The sequence below is a fragment of the Pseudopipra pipra genome, chromosome 4, assembly GCF_036250125.1.
Source record: "Pseudopipra pipra isolate bDixPip1 chromosome 4, bDixPip1.hap1, whole genome shotgun sequence".
Taxonomy (NCBI): domain Eukaryota; kingdom Metazoa; phylum Chordata; class Aves; order Passeriformes; family Pipridae; genus Pseudopipra; species Pseudopipra pipra.
In genome coordinates, this window is record NC_087552.1 from 16,302,472 (window position 1) to 16,324,778 (window position 22,307).

The following is a 22,307-nucleotide window of genomic DNA, read 5'->3' on the forward strand; positions in this document are numbered from 1 at the left end:
GGATATGTCTGAAAACTCAGTCTGATTGCTGTTTAAGAAAAAAGCACATCTAGTGTTAAAGCTATTAAAATATGATTAGCCACATAGTCTGTAAGGCCAGGTCACAACACTGAAACCCTTCAGTCTCTGACGAACCAATTTAATGGATGCAGTTTTCTAGTGAGAACAAGTAGAACAGTGATGTACTTTATCAACTCAATATTCAGTAGTATCTCCATGTGAGGGGAGACGAAAAACTCTTCTGAAATTGTGTTGGATTGTCTGAACTGTTAGTGAGGAGTTTTTCATTCTTTTTACTCCCCATACACATTACAGGAATAAAGGGTGGATTCCCAGCTATTTGTACTTTTACTGAGGTACCTCTGATTGGAGAGAGAACAACCAGAGCCCAGTGCCATCCAGCTGCATTTCTTTTTCTGCTTTGCTTCTCCTTAATCCTGGTATAAGTATTGCTAAGTTGAGATATGCAGAGCTGCTCTGCTGCTTGCATATTAGTGGTAAAAAACGCTGCAGGGATTTTTATCAACTCGGAACCCAGCAGGCCTCCAGAATGATGAGGGACTCCAAGCCTATTAATAGCTAGGCCTCCAAGATTCCTACTTCACGCTCACACTGTGGGGAACATCCCGGTATCACATCCTAGACCTTCTTTCTTCATCTGTTGCAAGGCAGATGAAGTGTCTAAATGCTTGTCTGAAATTGAAAACTTCAGTCTATCCATATTGCTTAAATAAGGATTCTTAACTAAGTAATAAAAGGGCTTTCGTTGCATTAGCCCTGTCATCAGGGCTGGGAGTGGAGGGCATTGTTTCTTTATCAAAAGAAAGAGAGAGGAAATGGAATAGTCCGTGGTATTATCCTATGGAAAACATTGCTGCCGTGTAGAAAATAGTTTGTGCTTACTCTTCTGGTTACAAAAGATAAATTAGAATTTAAAAAGCCAACTGTTAAACTAAAGAAAATGAGATGCATACCTGCTCTGGCTGTTCTCAAATGTTTGGGCACAAATGCTCAATGCACATTGAGTCATGTTTTTCTGGACAATGGAAAAGCTGTGAGAATAGGTCTTTGGGTATTTCTTCAAAATATGAGTCCCCAGTGTTTCACCCCTCCCAAGCTTGCAGTGTATATCTGAAATGACTTCCAAATCTTTTCATATGGTTTGTGGTTTGTTTTTTTTTTTTTCCCCCCTCATCTGTAGCAGAGTTTATGGTGAAATTCTCTTGGAATCACATCTGCATTAGAGGCAAAATATGCCTGTCATCTGGTTTGTTTGGTTGATAGTTAGAAGTAGAGCTATCTTTTAAATGGAATCTTTTCCTTTTCCCAGAACTTTTTCACAATTGTAGTCTCTATGTTTCTTCCTTCTCTTCAAAGCCAGTGGGAATTGATATAGATCCTGGCAACAGGACAGGATATATTGTGAAAATTATCATTGCTCTGAGCAACAATTCTTAGTTACTGTAAATGTTGGGAAAGGATAGAGGGGAAAAATAGGTTCTAATATTTTCACATGCAGACCCAACTGTGAATCCTTGTTAGTAGACTGAAAATAATTACAACACTTTCTCATTTTTATGGCGGAAAAAAGGGTTATGTGAGGTTCAAAACTGACTTGGGACTGAACTAAAAGAGCCTCGTCAGGTGTGACATGAGGAATAAATATTAATACCTCTTTTGTAAATTGACTTTGTTAAGGATGAGTCTTGAAGTTAGAGGCTCTTTCTGAACTAATTTTTTCCTCAGTGTTTTATATATCCATATATAATTAGTCTCAAAATGTTTTAGGTGATTCATGTTCCTTCATACCATGAGTCATTTTTACTCTGACTAGCATACTCAAAAATTTTTATTTTTAGCTAAGGGCTGCATATTCTGTGTATGACACCTGAATGTTTGTGTGAGGACCTTATCTGTAAACTGTCTTCATTTGGCAGGGAACAAGTTATAATTCTGTCTTATTTTATAGGAGTACTCTTTTAAATTGTCATTTGCTATAGTAGAAAGGTCAGGTTTTCTGTGAAATGGAATATTTACAAGGAAACTTATTCTAATAGTGTATTACCAGGTTTCAGTGAGAAACTTACTTAATAGAATTCTTCACAATATATATGTATGCGCTTGAGTTTGTGTATTTTGTTAAATAAATAAATGAAATTGATATCAGAATTTGTATCCTCAATCCAGCAGAAAATAATTTTTTTAATGGAAAGGGTAGTTGAAAGAAATTGTTCGCTTCTAGTATTCTGCTAGACTAGATTCTGTGCTTAAATCTGGCTGACAGTTCTTAGAATTTGATGTATTAGGTTATGCTTCAAATTTGCGAACTTATGAGCACGTTTCAACTATTTTAAAACTTAAATACTCGGGTCAAAGTGAAAGTTCTGAGAAATTGATTTTCAAAAATACCTGCATGTCTTTATTACTGCATAGATATGCTTGTAGTATGTAGCACTTGGCAGGCTATTAATTTGTAAACCAGTGATAATAAAATGGCTGGTTGCAAATTATTTATTGTCCATCACCATATTGAAGTTTCTTGAACAGAAACTTGCTATCTGCCTTCTTCTAATTCATGGTGACCCATCTCTATCACCTCTCTGGTGGGATTCAATTTACATTAGTTTTTCTTGTTTTGCTTCAACTATTGTAGCATTATTATTATTAATATAATATTAAGATAGCCTTGGAAATCCCTGAGACACAGAGAGACAGGTGTAACATTTAACAAGTTTTAAAGTCACATCGGTGTAACCATTACTGCATATTCTCTAAATTATACACTCTAAATTATACACTGTGACTTCATTCAGAGTGATAGTATGGGGTTTTTATAAATAACAGCAAAATGAATTGACTGAGAATTTTCACTTGCCTTTTCTCCACCCTCTCTTGAAGTCTTTCGTCCAGTGTGGAATGATTTGTAGTAAAAAGTGGACTTTGTAAGCTGCTGGTACCAAGATGTACCTTTTTGTTGCTGTTGCTGCAATGAAGTATAGAGTAATTGTCTTTTGATGGAAAACCACTATGAATTTTTGGCTGTGGATGTAGTGAAAGCTATTTAGAACACTGTATTGGAAGAATAATTAATCTTGCAACTTGATGAAAAATATTTCTTGGGTTTTAGTTGATGAAATATTGAAGCTTCAAACCACTCAAATTAGATAAATATAATGTCCCTGCACAGGCAATTCTGTCAGGTGAAGACAACTTTTTAACTGAATGCAGTTCAGTGGGTTAAAATTTTACTGTCCTTTGGCTGAATTTGACACAAGCTTGATGGTAGTAAGGGATGAGCAACTGTGCTTGCCAGGAATGGTGGAGTTTGGAGGGACCATTATGAAGTAAATGAAATGCACTTTTGCAGTGTTTCTTTAAAAGAATGTTACCAGACAGTTTAAAAAAAAGCTGATGCAGCATCTGCCACTTCATGCTGGCAGACAATAAATCCCCACAGAGGATTTCTGAATTCATTTGCCTTGGATATAAGAAGTTTACAGTGACACACAATAAGTATGGCCTTTAGTCTACTTAACTGGAGTAGACTGAAGCAAAAGTCTCAATTTTAAAAGATTTTATTTTAAAAATATCTATGAAATCGTGAATTTTGACAGAACAAGTCAATATTTACCATGAAGTCTCTGAGTTGGCAAATTACTAGAATAACTTCTAAAGTGCATGGCCAAAAGGGTGGCAGAGTTTAGAGACTGAGGGTAGATACATTTGCATATAGCCTATGAGGCATATTAGAGTTAATATGGTTTACTTTTTTAACTTCTGTACTTGCTAAAAAGCATAAAGTATCTTCTCGTTATAAAAATATTTTTAAACTTTTGCTCCTCCCGTCTTTACTGTGATCTTGGAAGGAGATGAAACGTGTGCATGTCTTAAATAGTGCTATTTTCATAGCTGTTATAGTCTTAAATTTTGTTGGATTTCTATTCTTGTTGAGTCTTACTGCTTTTAACTCCTCTGCACGTACCTCTGGCAGTAGTAACTTGCTGATGCACCAGGCAATACTTGAACGTTCCTGGGGTCTGGGTGTAAACTTAAATTCATGTTGACAGTACTTAATGAAACATGAAGCATATTAAGAGTAACTGTGTGTAGGGGGAGATTGCACTTCTGTCGTGAGTTGTTTTGTAAGTGGTTTTCATTTTTAAGCCTACTGGTTTTAGAGTTATCCTAAGTACTACAAATAAGTTAACTGAATCAGAGAAAAGAATCTTCCCAGGAGGACTAAGAACTTTGAATGAACTTGATTTTTGCCCTGCAGGCATTTCATACTGTATCTTTTAGAGCATTCTCCAGACAGACTCTTAGGAATGTCCATACTGGTAGATAATGAGTTGAGGAAACTCAACACAAGTCCAGAGAATCTCTTCTCGCTCGCTTACAGCTCTGAGATGTCATGAGATGTCATGTTTTGTTTGATCTGGATCTTAACTGCAATAAGGGAATCATAAAAATGAGCTCTAGACTTTAATGCAGCTCTGCAGAAAGCAATATTCAGTTCTTGCACGATGGTTGAGTTCTTTTGTATTTGTTGATAGTTCTCCCTCCTTTAAAGACACCATTATGTGACTGCCATTTATTGAATTTAAATACTTGTGTAAAAATTTCAAAAGATGTTTTTCTGGCTAGTAAACAAAGGGATTTTTAACAAAAAATACTCCTACAGCCTTCTTTCCACAGAAAAGTCTGTCGGGAAAACATCTATGGAATACTTGGGTACAGTAAGAGCCATGGATTCCTGGAATTGCAGTTAACTTTTCCATATGGTGTTCTAAGCAGCAGTTTCAACATGGTGTTCATAGAAAACAGATGGTTTCTAAAAACTAATTAGGACTAGAAAAGTAATAGCTGATAATTTAAAATTCCCTTCTTGGGGGTCTCCATCTCCTCTAGAAATATTTCTGTGGAGACTCAGAAAAAGGGGGGGGAAACATTCAGCTTATCCTGTATATGCTTTCTAGAAAACCTTTTGACATTATGCCCTTATTTTGGGAATAAATGAGCCATGTTGCCTATTGTGCCTCAGACTTTCCACTTGCAACTGAATTGAAAAAGACTATTGTTAATGTCGAATGGATAATTTGTAGCAATAGAAATAATTTCTCTAGGCATTTTCTTTAAGGCAGCTACTAAGAGAGCTTATTTGGGGGAGACTTTGCAATCCAGACAGGTACAGCCAACACATTTTAACGCACTGTAGAGAGCCCTCTTCTAATGTATCAGTAGAGAATATGTCAGGGTAAGTAAAATCAAGTGATTATGGTTGGATATGCTGAATACAGACAAGAATCAAGACTCTTGCAGTGAATCTGGCAGAAGTAGCTGGGCTTGGGTTCTACTTTTCAACACTAAATCAGTTGATCACTGACAGGGCCCTGTGGAGGTCTGCTTGGCACACACAGTGAAACTCTACCCAGAGTTAGTAAAAACAACATATGTTCCCAGAAGCTGCTTAGGAAGCTCTTTAAGCACTAGGGAATATCTGCAAAAGCCTTAGACCTTGAGAGTAGAAATAAGGACACCAATAACCTCATAATGAAGGAGTAGTCGCCACAACTATACTCCTGCTTTAGCAATAGTGACTAAAAGGATTAAGGCTAATACTGCTGTAAACAAGTGTAGGAGTGGTTGAAATTCTAACCAGGGTTTCAGTATGGACAGAAATTGTCTCAATGGGAGAAATTGTAAAAGCAGACAGTGTAAAGGTGATCTATTAGTATGACTAGTACATGAGATTCAATGATGATGTTCTGGCACGTTGTTTAACTGCTTGTTTTACCCTTTTACGGTCTATATTATCTCAAGACTGGGGATATCCTGGCCTTGAAAGACAATGTCAGAAATCATACCTGAGGAAGCATTTTTTGCTCTTGGAGAGTATGATTCCTGTGGTCTAAGGAGAAAGGGAATGACAAGAATTCAAGTTTTTTCTGAAACAAGGTGCCTAAAAATATTAGTAAAATGAGAATTTTTTTTTTTTTAATCAGCTTGTGCAGGATCACACAACTAACAGTGTATTAAGCCATAAATGTAATGGAAGTTAGCAGGGAAAAAAAAAGAGACAAATCACAATATATGCTTCATAAATTATGATGCTTCTCCGGGCATTGTATATTTATGGAGATGAAGCCAATAAAATCTTGACCTGACTGCAGAAAACTGGAAGAATGGGGTTGGTGCCATGTTGCTGTGTGTGTAGTCAGAAGCGTGTGACAAGTACAACCTGCTGCAGTGTTTGCTTCAAAGCCTGCATAATTCTGAGCAGATTCAGTGCCTGCTGCTGGTGTGCTGCTCAATAGTAGCTGGTGCTGCTGCTAGTTGCATATAGTTTTATGCTTATGATATTAAGAGACCACTCATACTCCCTTTATTCTGTTACACTGCATTTCTCTGCAGTTGCAAACCCAGGTGCCGGCTGAGGAGCTGTCTGTGCCACAGACCTCCCTTCTGCATGGAGCAGGGGTGGGTTTATAATGCACTTCAGTTCTAGAAGGATCACTTGACAGTGAATAGGTGCAATTGCAGGTTCTCAGTTGGCTCTGATGCAACCAGCAGTGCACTGGCAGCAGCCCAGGTCTCGGTGGCTGGTTTTTGGTACCCAGGATGCCAGACTGCCTTTTGCAAAGCTTTATGCTGGAGTGTTGCTACCGTTAGTATCGAATGTGGCAAGATTAAAGTTACCTTGGCTTTGTGTGTATGAGATGGAGTCCGTATTAGTAGAGCCAAATTTAGAATTTGTATGCAGATGTAGATACTATCATCTTCAATCTCAGCATTATTTTTATCTTACTACAAAATAAAATAAAAAACTATTTAAGTACCCTTTTTGGCTCTTTTTAATGTTCATGCACAATCATTCTGTGATTCTATGATCTTACATGTGCTTAGTCTTGGTGAGGATATTGCTTTGCTTTTTAGGAAAACAAGAAGGGAATTTGCAATTTTTTTCTGGTTTGTAAATTAATTCTCATAATGGTAATGAAAAAAGCTGTAATCCAGGGATTCACAAATTATTTGCATAGGTATTTCCATCAGCTGCAACAATAGGTACATTTTGAGCCAGACTGAACATCTTGATATCATTCTCTTGAAACTGCAATATGGAGCGTAGAGCAGAGGCATCAGTGCTGCAGCTTGGATTGAGCCAGACTGAGCTGGATCTTGATTAATTTCACTTGTTGGGAGCTGTGATGGGAACATCATAAGAGATGCCAGAGAGATGTTGCAGCTACAGTAGCTTCTAATTCTGTGTGAAATAACATGGCAGTTCAGCTGTTGGGGCTGCATTTTGCTATTCTTAACCACCCCAGACTAGTTTAGGGTTGGGAACACAGGGAAGAATACTCTGTACCCTTGGAGGTGATCTCCATGTCACTAGTTGTGTTGTATTACAACCCTCATCTGTTCCCAGTTTTGTTGTAAACTGTAACATAGTTTACATTTTTATCTATATTTGCGGTTTAAGTAATGTTTTTGAGAAGTCCTCTTTCATCACAATTGAAAACAGGTATTATATAAAGATGCTAAAGAAAAACTAAATGGAAAAAAGCCCCCTAGAATGGTGAAGCGGTGGCACTAGCAGGCACAAAACTATTTCATAACTGCTCTTGCTGGTATGGAGATACCATCCTTTTTTTTCCTCATTAATCACATGTATAATTTTTGCTTCCAGTTCCATAGCCTGGTCTTAGTTTTCACGCAGTATGCTTTGTGAACAACATGACTAGGAATGTGAAGAGATCCTGCTGTTGCATTTACTTGTTTTCTGTATGTGAAAAAAAATAATCAATTCAGTGAAAATGAAGTCCGATGTATGAGGTGTAAAGCATCATGCAGACAAGGTATGATGAAATGCTTGATGAACTGGTAATTAAAAAGAAACCAAAAAAAACCCTCTGAACTGAACAACAAGTTGAAGTTAACAAATGTATCCCAATTCATATTTCTTATTGTAAATGACTTTCAGTAATGTAGTAATGCTTCTAAGTGCTTTTTATAGAGAGGAAAAAGAGTTCCTCGAAAAAGCAGCCCTTGAATAAAAGAATGTATTTAGTGAACTCTGACTTTAATATTGGAAAGCACAACCTTTGGAGACTGTCAGTTTAGCAGCAGTTATGTTGGTTAGAATTTTGGAAAAAATGGCTTAAGCCAAACCACTGAAAAGATTAGGTCAGCCAGAATCTCTATACTATAGAGATCTAAATTTTGCATTGGACCTTCTGTCATGTAAATTGGCTTTATGTAATTCTAAAGTCAGAAGAGGTTTGTATTAGAGGAATAAATGTGGAGTTTATTTGCTCTTGAATAAGTACTATGAGTTTGGAAGAAAGTAGTGATTCGAGTATTTCCAAATATAAGTGGAAGAAAGTGAAAAATTCTTTCAGTGTGCCAGAATTGTTTTCTGAGGGCAGCAGAGCCTTCAGTGTTGAGTTTCACTGTTACCAATGTCATAATTCTGTGATTGTGTTTGCTCCATTTTACCCTTCATAGTTCAGTGTCTTACTTAGGGAGGAAGCCTGGAATGTATTTTTTTAAAGTTTCTTAAAAAAAAGGTGGTGGGGAAATGGATCTTCAGTAACAATCTGTGATGTCTCATTCCTACTCTCTGAAAATTTATTTTCAGATAGCATTAATGAATTCTGAATGAATTAATTCAAAATGGGATGGTCTTTCTCATGCATTTCAAAAGCACCTATCCTATGATTGATACAGAGGTCCCTAAAACAAGATAATGCTACGAGATGCTTCCAACGTTCAGCAGTGTCTCTGATGTTCTGGCTCAGCAGAAACAGTCATCCAGACTGCTTCAGAGGTTTTTAATATTTAGTAGTCTATTCTGAATTATGACCCTATAAGCATCTTTTTCGCCTTGCAATTTATTCACATTTTACCTAAAATAATCCAAGAGACTGAGTCAGCTTTTAAACCAAAAAAAGTACTGAGTCACCTAAAAACTCTGCCTAACTCACCAAAGTCGAGTTCCAATCTGCTAATAGCAGTATTGCAGTAAAATCATATCACACTGTGATTATAAAACAAGCCTTAAGATGCCACAAAAGTCAACTGACTGATAAATGGGGTTTGGATCTCTTTTCTGTACTGTTACGTGTTCTAGAGAGTTCAGTTCTGTGTTGCTGGGGTGAGAGGCATCTATTTTGCTTTTCTTCTGAAACTTGTGGATGTTTTTTCAAAGAAAAAACTGACATTTTCAGATGTAAAGGAAGAAATGTGTGGGATTTTGTTGGGGTTTGTTTTTAAGGAGAAACTGATGGACACACCTAGTTTGTCTGGCAGGACTTCTGATATAACAGTATCGATGCATCTGTTCTTTTGTCAGTGCCTAAACATGTAACTTTTCCACTGCCTTCCTAATACATTTGTTGTCTGAACTTGAAAACAAAGATGTTTCTGCATCTTAAAATGTGTTTTACATCTCTTTATCTGCTTAGGGAAGCAATTCAGAAGCAGCAGCAGCAGCAACAGATTGGAAATAATATTGGTTGAAGCTGGCAGCTAATGGGATTGAATTGGATCTCTGAAAGCCAGATCCAAAGTAGTTTGTTTCCTGTATTACTGTAATTTTTCTCACATTTCTGAGCTTCTGATCTTTCTATTAATCAGTTATATTCTCGTTTTTTTTACTTGATGCCCCTAGCCCAGCATAGCTGTTCCAGTTTCTGCATGCAAGTATAACAGACCTCAGTAGTTAATGACAGGCAAAGCAGGGTAGGCATGGAAGTTTATATATATATATATATATATATATATATATATATATATATATATATATATATATATATGGTGGTAGTAGTAGTTTTACATAAAATTTCTGTTACTGCATCTGTGAAATATTGTTGGAAGTCATGCACAGAGGGCATCCATAAGTTTAATTTTGTTTCTTCATTTCGAGTTTGCAATTAAGCGAGGAGGATACTTCAAGATTCAAATGCCTTTACAAGCTGTGCATGCTGTTTAACTGTATGGCAAACAATTAGCATTGCAAAACCTATAAGCTAATTTTATAAAAATAGAACTGCAGGTTAGTTGAAAGTGTAGTTGTTGTTGTACTGAAACAAATAGAACGCTGATTAAATGAAGTATCTTAAAGGTTAAAAAAATGTTAGATTACCAAAAATTATAATATATGTGAAAAATATCCTTCTAATCTGTTATGAACTCAATGGATTTTATCAAGACTTCTTGGTATGTAAAGTGGTATATATGAAAGGAGCAGAATTGAGAGAAAGACCTGAATTTATACGGTAACTAAATTTTTTCTCCTCCTGTTGCAGTGCAATGAGAAACAGCTTTGACTACAAGAGTGAAACCCTGACACAGGAACTCAGATTTTTATAGCTCTGCATAACAATGTTACACTGCAGTGAGTCATGCATTTCAACTAATATTTTGTGTCTTAGAATTACTTAATTTGATTTAATAGAATTTGAACATAAACCTGACTTTAGCAGCTACTGCATGAACAATTCAAGCCGTAGGAAAACCACAGAATCATAGAATGGCTTTATTAATTGAGTGGGCCTTTAAAGGTCATCTAGTCCAACCCCTCTGCAATGAGTTGGGACACCTTCAACTAGATCAGGTTGCTCAGAACCCCATCCAACTTGACCTTGAATTGCTTCCAGGGATAGGGCATCTGCAACCTCTGTGGGCACTCTGTTCCAGTGTAAAACTGTAAAACTTTCACTTAAAGCTTAAGGATTCGTGAAAAATTATTTGTACCTGTCATCAAAGGACCTTTCTAGATTTATAAGTTTTCTTTTATTCTTTCTGCACTGGCCACAAACACTGAGTTTGAATTTCTTCTTTGTCTATGGAAAAAATATTTCTCATTTAAAGAACTGCAGCTTTTGTAACCTCTCCAGGAAATAGTGTCTGCCCCTGAACACTGGAAACTTTACATTGCATTAAATTATTGCGACATGGCACTGCAACTCTTCTCATCTGAAGAATCAAAAAAATGAAAGTACACTGAATATTTGCCCATATAATTTTGGTTTTTCGAAGTTTTCAATAGTATGTGACTGCCATGTTTTTCAAGTAGGATGATTAGCTAAAGGCACTGATTTCTAAAATAGTGCAAAAGAGGTGATTTTTATGGAAAAATTGGTATAATTTAAAATTTAACTGCATTTGTGTTGTGGAACAGGGTGTCATGAAATCAGTAAGATTTTATTGAATTAGACAATCTGTCCTTATATGTACACTTTTTCTTTTAATATTCTTTCATAATACAATTAGCTTTTATTTTTAGACTAGCTACTCAGTGGTAAGATGGAAGGTTAGCTGTGTGAAGTCAGATGCTATTTTTGGTTCTGTTTAGGCTTCCCAGTTATGCCACTTAAGGGAAGAATCTGTTATGCTGACTTGTGAGCTGGTGTGGTTAATGCACCTATGGGCAAAGATATCCTTGTCTGGGAACTGAAAACACTTTTGTTTGTTTTTCTCTTCAGACAAACTGGATTGTGTTGGTATCATGAGCTGTATTTGCAAATGTTCTGTTTCCAATTGTTGTTTCTTTGTGTAACTCATGAAATTGAGAAGCTTGACATTAAATTTCACTGTTTAATATACTGAAATTATGGACTCTTGTTGAAGTAGTGGATAATACTGAGGGAAGGGTTGTTCAGGGCTGTTTTGCATTACAGAGAAAGATGAATTGTACAGTGTGATTCAAAATAATTCAAGATTTCCGGCATTTTAGTCCTTTCCAGCTGTGATTTTCCAGTATCTAAATAGCTGCACATAATCAATGCAATAATTGAAATGCCATTTTGCAGAGAGATCAGTTTTGCCCTTTGGAAAAAGCGGTGGATGGACTTTGCCAGAAAGTCCTACACTACTGGAAGGCTTTGAGAAATAGATATATGTAGCAACTCACTTTAACTTATGCATATTCCTACAGCTTGTTTTCCTTGCTGTCATTTCCATTGCAGTGAGGATGATCTATTTGAATTGCACCCAGATGTGATCTTCCATTTCTATGTGTGTTCATTCTCCGAATTAAATTTTGAGATGTTAAAAAAAATATGCAAAAACGCCTTTTGCAAAATATGCAAAAATTGAGATAAAACTAAAGTGTGATATATGCTCTATGTCATCATCTGTTCCCCACAGCTGTATGGCTTTATGAGTTGTGGTGCCCTGACCAGGCTGTCTGTTCAGTCTTTCTGCACTGTCATCCTGTATTAGGCGTTTCCTGGGCTTACTGCCAGACTTTCTCTGTTTACAAGGCAGCAGGCAAAGATTTAACATTTCTGTTTTCTTTCTCACTCTTCAGATTCCCTGTGAGACAGAAGGTTTTGTCTTCTCCTTTTTTCACTGCTGTTCCTCATCATGGAGTATCAGTGAAATGAGGTTCATTTTCTAATGGTCAGTGTAATAATGTGACACAGCCACTGATTAAATAGTCATTTAGGAAGCTGACCTAGAAGAATTGCTCTCATTATGGTCTTTGATTCAGGTTTTTTTCTGTTTTCCTAAATAGGTTAATGAGCTCCCTTTGTCCAAGGCAGACAAAATCAACATTTACAAATTATTACGAACAGAAAACTTACTTTTTTCTCTCACTGTTCACTGAATTTAATAAACTTGAAGGACAAGACAAAAGATTTCAGATGCCAAACCCTCAAATGGTAAATTAGACAATGTCTTGTGGACGTTCTGACCTAGAAATCAGATTTATTTTATAGTTTGTTGCAGTTGTCCAGCAGAATTCAGAAGGTCCTCAAACCTTTGACAAGCTGTGGTTGTGTATTATTCATAAATGTGAATAATTTCATTGACTGTGGTGGAATTGCTCTAAAGTCTAAAGTTAACCAACTGCATGGTTAGGGACTTTGTAGAGTGAGACCAAAACCAAGTGAACTATTTGAATTAACTATAGAGAAAAAGGACCACCAACATGTTTCAATAAACAGGTTAACTGGTACTATTAGAAAGGTCTTAGAGCTCCTGAGTAAATTGCAAACAAACAAACCTAAAAACCCCATGTTTAAAAAGTTTCTTTATTTTATCAAGAAATATGGTAAGTTAATAGAATGAAAAATCATAGTCTTAAAAATCTGAAGTAGTTTTGCTGGTCAAGATGCACAGTCACAAACCAAAAGATCAGGTAATGAATTTTTGAATTTTGTAACATAGTTGATACTTTTGCATCCTTTCTGCATGATGTAATCTCTGTTTCTGTTTTTCATCTTTCAGTTGCAGACAAAATAATTGTTCATTTGAGCCTCAGAAATTAAGAGGTATTTGACCTAATTCCAATTATTTTCAGAGAACAAAGGAGTGGATTTTTTCTCCTTGTCTGCTAATTACCTCATGGACGTTGACTGTTGGGGAAGTTATTATGATGCATCACATAATCCTCATAGCTACAGCCAGTAAGAAAGTTGTCTAGAGTTTCTCAAGCTCATGGTTTTATGTCCTCAAACTTTAGGAGCCCCCAGTCTACTGTGTAGCTGTTTTGGGCAGATGTGCCCAGTTTTAGTAGCATTTGAGCTCTTTCGTGCCTTGTGTCAAATGTTAGCAGCTTGCTTACCCTTCTTTTGGTGTTGTGTAATTTTATTTACTTTGGGAATTCCCAGAGAGATTCTGTAGTAGAGCTGTCACAGAGGACATAAGCTGGGGAGGAACAGAAGCTTTTGCAAATGTCAAGTGCTTCTTCATTATACCAGCAGGAATCTTATCATTTGACCTGATTTTCCAGGTTTACTATGTGACTGATATAGCAGTGGGTTTTCTTGCTGCTCTTGTGTACAGTGTGGGCTTCTGGCCCTTGGAACAGTTTCTTTTTTGCCCGCTTCCAAATTGCTTAGTATAGTTGCCTTTGACGCTTTTGTCATTTCTACCAAGTGACTAGGTTGTTAATTGAAAAAATAATTCTGGCAATAACAGTATTTTTTAAAGGGCATATTAGGGGCTCATTGGTTTGAGTTTTCTCTGTATTTCTACTTCCTGAGTGTATTCTAGCTACCCATCTGGCTATTCTCCAGCTATTTACTGAAGACATATCAGGAAACATGACTCAGTATAACCAGGCAAATAGCTGCCATAATCTAGTGAACTTCTAGTGCCTCTTGTTTCAATCATGAAGGGCGTTGATGGCTTAGTAAGTATTTAAGAATATTGGTTAAACACACCCTCTTTCCCCTGGTCACGCTATTCTGAGAAAGTGCAGAGACCAAGGGGAAGTTCCAAAGTAAAAAAAACCTGTGTTAAAATCACAGTACTTAGTTGGAAAGGGTGGGAATGCCCTTTTCACCTTCCTTTTTGAATTCCTGAGGCTGCCCAGAGGAAACTTCCTTTTCCAAGTTAAGCCTCCTCTTGGTGATGGCAGTGAAATAGGAAACAGACAGTTGACCTGTTTCTGCAGGAGTGCTTTCCTTGCATTTTGCACTATAGGACACACATAAACCCTTGAAATGGGAGGCTGGCAGCTTCAGAAACAGTGCAAGAATTTTAGTGAGGCTGAATGGCAGTGAAGAGGAAGTGGCAGTGCAAAGTGTATTTCAGAAGGGGAAACAAAAATGATGATTGCAAATATGACCTGACTGGCAAAATAGACAAGTATTTGGCTTTTGCTTACTCAGAAAAAAAAAGTTGATACCGGGGGGGAAAGGGCAGAACCATCAGGACAGCACAGTTGTAATCCGTCCCAGTCAAAGAGGAACAGCATTTCCCAGTAGAAATGTGGAGACTCCTCACACTGAAGGCAGTACAGGGAGGTTGTATCTAGATTTGCCACGCTGACATTTAACACATTATTAGCTTTTTTTTTTCAGCAATTCTTGGGAAAAAAACCACAGTGTTTCTTCAAGAATTTCAGCCTTAAACTGCTGACCTGAAAATACATTCACAAATCCAGCTGTTACTGTGCATGCCAGTTTTCCTTTTGCCTCCTATGTTATGTGCTTCCTTTTTAAAATATTTACACCATATCCTGTTTCTTGAAGTCAGTACATACAAATATTTCTTCTATTGTTAAAACAAATACAAATAATCTCACATATCTTTTCCAGTTTTAATGTCTTAGTTCCATTTTCAGCTGCTGTAGAGAATTTGTCATCCAGAGAAGCTTTCCCCAGACAGAGGGTGTGGCTCTCCAGACTTAAACTGTACAGTCCTGTAGCTGCTTACTTAAATGGAATCAGACATACTAAATTAAGCCAAACTATTTGTCTTTACAACTCTTCCTGCTACGTTTAAAATGAAGTATATTTGTAGAGCTGGAATAAATACAGTTTATCCAGCAAGCTCCTGGCTGGAAGCTGTTGATATACGATTACAAAACTCTGTTTAGCGTTAAAGATTTCAGAGAATTTGAATTTCCATTAATTTTTCAAATTTTTATAAAACCTCTGTGGCACCAGTATCGTAATTTTTTTTTAGTATTTTTCTTCTGGAGATTGGAGGACAAATACATTCATGATAAATGTTCACTTATTATTTCAATTTTTTTTTCATTGTAACTTCACCATAAAGGACGATCATTGAATATGTGTTGAATTCTGTCTATAAAAGATTGATCATTATTCATGTTTCTTCCCAAGGGAAAGTATTTTCTGTTTGTTAGGTTCAGAGGTGGGAGTAGGGATTGATGTAAATTACATTTCAAGGCGTGTGTGGTGGTAATGGGAAAGAGATTTCCATATGGATCACAACTGGAATATTCTAGTCCGGTGGCTTGATCTGACTGAAAAAATATTTCTTTGGAAAGATCAAACTTCTTTGGTTATAAATATTTGTCAGTAATATAAGCCTGTTTTAAAAGGTAAATAACGATGGGCGTATGAGACATGAAAGCACTGCACTAGTAAACAGTAGTGGATAAGGAATTTGATTTTTCAAATACATACGTTTCTCTCCCTTCCTTTTCAACACGTCATTTTCAGGTTTTTTTCCTGCATGTAAACCGCAATTTTTGGACTTAGAGCTGTGTGATTTTGCAGTGTTTTAACATAAATTGTCTTGCAAACTGTTGTTAGTCATGACACTTCTGTAACATAATGTAGCATAACATATGTACTTCTCTTAGAAAGGTCTTTGTTTTTCAATAAACTTCATCCAGTGTTTCAAGATGTCCTCAGCTGGGGTGTATGGGGAAAAGGTTTATGAGGAAAGACTGCTTTTTTTATAAGAAGCAATTCAAGTTTTGTATCATTGGATCATTGTGCCACTTGCATACTTGTTTGGGTTTGTAGCCATTGAAGCAAATTACAGTTTAATTCTCCTGATGCTGCTGCGTGAATTAGGTTGTCCTCTGATATTTTTGGAGCCCATCAAGCAGCAGTGATACCCTGAGTCCTTTGCACATGTTCTCAGAAAACTGTGGTGAGAATGCAAGTGAAAGGATTCTGACAGCACAGGCCCACAATAATACTGTAGTGATTCTGCTAAAAAAGAAAATGTAATATTGATTTCAAGTTATGTTTATTCTGAAACTTCTCAGACAACATTTTTACTTTCCCTTATTCTGTTTTATTCCTTCTTGTGATTTTAGGCCATTAGAAGTGTCTTTAAAGGACTGAATAAAAATCCAATTCAGTCCTACACAAATGTGATCCACTCTGCTGTGTATGGTGACGTATTTTGAAGAAAAGCAGTACAACAAGATGACCTGAGCAGTCTTGAGTTGTCAGAGGAGCAGCACTAAGTCATTTTTCATTCTAAATAAGGGGAAGGCAGTGGCATTACCAGCAGGACATGGGCAATGTTTGTACGGGAATGGGTGTTGTGTTTAGAAGTAAATAGGGTTTAACACATTTTAAACATGTTAATTGAAACATTTAAAGTTAACAAGATAACATTTTTCTAAAGTGTTCCTAGAGCACTGTTTCAAAGTATATTTCAGTTCTCTTTGTGGAGGGAAAAAAAAGAATTCAAGGAAGTGTGAAACTTCTTTGGTGGAAGCCTTTGTAGTGTTGGCTATAATGATAAACCTCCCAAAAAACCTCATTGTTCAGCTCTGCATATGCCTTTGGTAAAAAATAAAAAAAGAAGTCAGATTCAAGGTAGATTTTTTTCCTGTGGACAAACAAATCGTATTCATTTTGTTCTTTTAAAAGAGCATTTTCTGTGGTAATTAAAGCCACAGGCAGGAGAGAGACATTCTGATTGAGCTTTTCTGCAAAGGCAGTGATGGAAAGCGTGCATTGAAAGTACTTGTCTAGAGCTTTTGTGGATGTAAACTAGGAAGTGGACAGATCTGAATCTCAAAAATTACTTGATGATTAATTTTAAAAAAGCTCCCAACAGTGTTCAATATCAAATCTCATTTTGGTGCTGACCTTCCTCAAGGTGTCTAAAGCTTTTCACGTTTTCAGGTTCATGCATGAAAGCTCACAGCATGACGAGTAGCAACAGAGTTGTTATTTGAATGAATGAGTACATATTTGACTGGTTTTGCTATGATACACTCCTAAGCAGCTTTGCTAATACCATCTTCCTTTGAAAGGCATTTTAAGAAAGATTTTGAGGAACAGAACAGTTCTTTTAGCGCTAAACACAACAAAACAAAGAGTGGGTGAGACTGTATAGAGGATTAGTGAAAAAAGAAGCAGCATTGTGGTACACTAGTTTGAAAAACTAAGTTTTGATCCCTAACTTAGTGGAATAACTGACATTCTTTGAAAAAATGTTCAAAATTTTTTGATTTTAAATTTCTAAACTGATTGAATTCTGATCAAATTTACAAAAACACTCCTATATGACCTAAGTACAGATATTCTTTGGAGCAGAATCGTGTGTTTTGCTAGTTAGACTGTGGTGGACTTGCAGCATTTACAAACACATGCAAACATGTTATTAATTTCAGCTTTCTCTGAATATTTTCTTGTATACTAAGTGAGCTGTTATCATTAATTACACTGTATACATTAATTTTAATCCTATAGGAAATGAAAACTTCATTTTAACATCAGTTTGCACCTCGAGAGATGTGCCTTTGACTTTATTATGATAAAAGCCTAGAAAAAGTCCTTTTAGGAAAACACATTTCCATGAGCTTGGTTTTAAAAATGCTTCCCTCACCTCATCATGTGTGGTTGTTTGGGACTTGTAAATTCTAGCAGATCTTTATTCCTTGTTACATGCAATTGTTCAATATTTTTTTCTTCTTGTGTATTTTATGTTAGCCAATTTGGACTATTTGTAGGGAGAAGGAGGACTTCCAGTATTCACTGCTGGAATATAGAGAGCATCTGTGTAAATCTTTCTCATACTTGCACTTATCTGGCTTTCAGTTATAAGTGTATTTAGTGTCTTTTGCAGTAAGCTGAAGTCTCCCATGGTGTGTGACTGACAGGTGGAAGTCACACAGGTCAGATACAACAGTGTGTGAGCAGAATGAGAGGCTGGAATTAGCCTGAGCTCCAAGATTGGAGGTGTCATTGCTCTACCTCCAGCAGTTTGTCTGATCACTGGCACTCATGATTACTCCTGTGTATTCTTGCCTGGGGAAACTATATAGATGGACATGTGAGAAAGCCCCTATGGGAATTAATATGTTTCGTAAAGTTCTTTATTCATTCCCAATCTCCATTTTTAGCAGATTTTCTGGTGCATTTCTAAGGGTGCTCCTGACAGCTTTTGTGCACGAATCTGACCCTTCCTTTGTAGAATTGTTCTACAGACAACAAAAGGATGCTACTGCATGCAGTTATATCCCTGTGTATTTCCCAGAGTCTGACATGAAACCTGTCATTTCCTCTTCCCTTACTCTTCAGCTTGGATGTTAGACTGGATGGGCTAAGGGGTGAGGGCAAGGCTTTCAATCAGAGCAGAAAAATTAATTTTAGGCACTGCTAAACCACAACATTTAATTCCAACCTGCTCGAAACACACTGCAAAGGCACTGGGGGCATGAGTAGAGCAGTGGTGGGTAGGCAGAACTTGTGGAAGTGGCACCCAATTTTAGGGGCCTTGGCTGTGAACTTGCGCCTCACAGAACATCTGTTGTGGAACCTTTCTCACAGCTTTTCCTGTAGTGGTGGGCTTGAGCTGATTGCTGGATTCCTGAAATCTGTGGAAATGATGATGAGTCCTCTTATTGGTAGAGAGAGTTATTAAGCAGAGAGGAACAAATCCCAAGTTAGCGAAACTTCTCTTAAATTGTACGGCCTTTTGAATCCAGTTTTCACTGCCTCTTTGGTTATCTAGAAGCGGCTGTTTCAAGCAGAGCTGAAAATGTCTCTCCTCGATGAGAGCAAATTGTCATTGCAGCGGTAAGATAGCAATAAAAGGATTTTGGCGATGGCTGGAGCCCTTTGGCTGCATAACACAGTGACACAAATGCTGGATACTGCATGTGGCACTGCGGTGAGTATCCGGCTGTTCTCCTGGGTTAGCTGCCATGACAACTGCGCTGCTGGGGAATGCCCTGTGCTGGTCTTGCAGAGAGCTGAGGGTCATTGATATTCTGAGTGTTTCTTGGAATATTGCAGGCAGTAGAGACCCCTTCCCGTAGCTCTGCCAATGTTTAGTATTATCACAGTGGGTAAAACAGGGAAATGGTGTTGTTGACAGGTACCTGGGGAAGGAGAAAAAGCTAGTTTCTCTAAAAGCAGATTTTTGTTTTACCGTTCTAATTTTGTAGTTTTACCAAATAATTCTAAATTACGTAGCTTCTACATGACTTTTACTTCCAGATTTCATTTGGGTGTGAAGTGTTAAAATGAATATGGAAACAATATAGCAAAATTTTAATCTGTTTGAATTTTAAAAAATAGCTCGCTATCTACAAACACTTTTTTCCTTACAAGGGAGTTAGAATTCAGTGCAATTTCTTGTAGCTTTTTGGTTTTCATTGTTTTTAAAGCAAACACTTGCTCCTTCACAAATGGATTTTTATTGACTTTTGAGGGCTGAAGTTTTTTCAAGGTCTTTGATTTTGTGTTTTTAAAGAATGTCAAAAACATTTTTCTTTCTGATATCCCCATCCTTCTTGAAATACATTGCAACATCATTACTGGGATAATTAAGGACAGACAACTGCAAAGACCATGGAAGGGACTCTCTTTTTTTCTTGAATATGAAATACCTTTTCATAAAAGGAGGAATTATTTTATTTTTTTTAACAGGGCATTAAAACAGAGCATACAAATAAATAAATTCCAGATGCAATCTCTTTAACTCAACAGATTTTCCTACAAGCAATTAATGTAAGAAGCTTTGATATTTGAATAGTATTTTCAGATGTTCCTATCAAAGTCATCAGCCTGCATATGTAGTTAAAGGCAAAAGTCATCAGTGCTTATGTAGTTTATTGGCAAAAATACAGGTGTTAAACAGAAGAGAAGGTGTTTTTGGCAGTAGGGAGCAGTCATGTTTTACATTCTTGGCCCTGAGGTTTCCTGCACTACTAGAGACCTGAAGTACTGGGGAACTCAAGTGTTTGTATGATTACAAAAGAACATTATGGTATCACTGCGAAAAGGTAAAGACAAACTTATTGTTGCTGGCCAACTGAGGATTTAGTATTTGAAGTATTGCATTTGTTCATTTTGCTTTATATATTTTGCTATCAAGGTAACGTGCTTGCAAGACTTCTTTGGAGATGACGATGTCTTCATTGCGTGTGGGCCTGAGAAGTACCGGTATGCTCAGGATGACTTCGTGCTAGATCACAGCGGTAAGACTGTACTTCCTAAGCCCACTTAAAGAGTAAAATCTCCCCCCCAGCTCCCCTGTTCAATCCTCAAGAGTTATGTCATTTAGGAAACTATACATGGAAAGTCATCTTCCTGTGGATCAAAAAAGTTTTTTCAAACCGCCATCTGGATTCTGTGAACCTGTTAAAATGCACTAACAAACCTGATCTGTTTTCCTGCAAAACGGACACTGTCTCTAAAGTTACATAGAAAGTAGCATTGAATTTTGAAAGGTTCAGTCATCAATATAATGAATCTGAAATCTGTTAAAAATGCTCACTTTTGACATCTGTGACTGTAAGATAATTGCCATGTTTTTATATTTGTGAGATTTTTAAAAGGTCACATATGTAACCCTGCTCATTTCAGGTCTTGAATTGTCCTGCCAGACAATTCACATATTCCAGTTTTGTCTGCTGTAGACCAAGTGCTGATCCTTTATATATTGTGAGATTATAGGGGTTGTTGGGTAGGGAAGGAGGTGAGACAAATTGGGACTTTGTGCCTGTCCTGTCTGCCTTGGACAAATCATGAATTTAACTTGTTTATGAAAGTTGTTTTTCTGTGAAGAGAAACTTTATAATGTAAAGTTCAAGGAAAATAAAAGAAAAGCTGCCTCTACCAGGCAGTTTTAGAATTGTCCTGGATTATCGAATCATAGACATGTTGGGGGTTTTTCTCCATGTTCATAGAATCATAGAATGGTTTGAGTTGGAAGGGACCATTAAAAGTCATCTACTGCAACTCCTCCAGCCCTGAGCAGCAACATCTTCAAAAAAAAGTTCACATGGTTCTAAACCTCATGGAACCTGACCTTGAATGTTTCCCAGAATGAGACATCTACCACCTCTCTGTATTAACTCACAGTGCAAATCCCAGTCTGGCCATGATCTCAATTTCTCTTGCACATTTTAAGGCTATAAGATTACTTTTCACATTAGGAGGTGCACAGACTAATTGGGCTCCTTTCCTCACTGAGAACCCAGTGGTGGAGGGGTTTTTCCTCCCTTTGTCTGTTCAGCTTTGGTGGTCCCTGCTTCCTCTAATAACTCTGGAAAAGCAGGTTAGGTACAGAGAGGAACATGACTAGCAGGGCATACAGCTCAACTTCAGTATTTTTGATGATGACATTGACATTGCAGTGATGAATAACGGGGACAAAATTAGGAGGGAAATTTATATGATTCCATTCAGAATGATTTGCTAACGATGCCAGTTGTAGGAATGAAATGTTTCCAAAGTGTCAGTGCATGTATGCCTATTGATTCCTTTTCCACTTAGGTTGTCTTTTATTTAATAATATATAGCTGATGGTAAATGACAGTAATCTATTGTTTCAGCCTTTTGGAAACAATAGACGTTTTTCACCTGTTCAAAAATTGATCACAACATCAGTTTCTTGCAAGAGAAGGGAAACGGTGCTGGCTGTGCAGTTGCCCTATATGAAACTGCTAGTACAGCATGCAGAATTTACTGAATTATCAGAAGAACCTTGGCATCAGTGTATGTACAAATTTAAATTATAGTAATAAACCAGCTTCAAGACATGAAGAAGTGTTATATGCAAAATACTGCATACAGTATTTGAGTAGCTCAAATATGTTTTTATGCGAAGTAGGTTAGAGT

General features: G+C 37.0%; 1 protein-coding gene across 8 annotated transcripts in view; it reads left to right on the forward strand.

Moving 5' to 3' along the window:
- DCLK2 (doublecortin like kinase 2) overlaps window positions 1–22,307 on the forward strand; it is an 84,547-nt gene that overhangs the window by 23,098 nt on the left and 39,142 nt on the right. For all 8 annotated transcript variants that reach the window (XR_010429969.1, XR_010429968.1, XM_064651768.1 and 5 more), the window contains exon 3: window positions 20,560–20,662. Coding sequence is in view for 6 of the 8 variants with exons in the window: in XM_064651768.1 (XP_064507838.1) it covers window positions 20,560–20,662 (103 nt within the window). In the remaining 2 variants the exon portion in view is untranslated. The remainder of the gene's footprint in view (window positions 1–20,559; window positions 20,663–22,307) is intronic.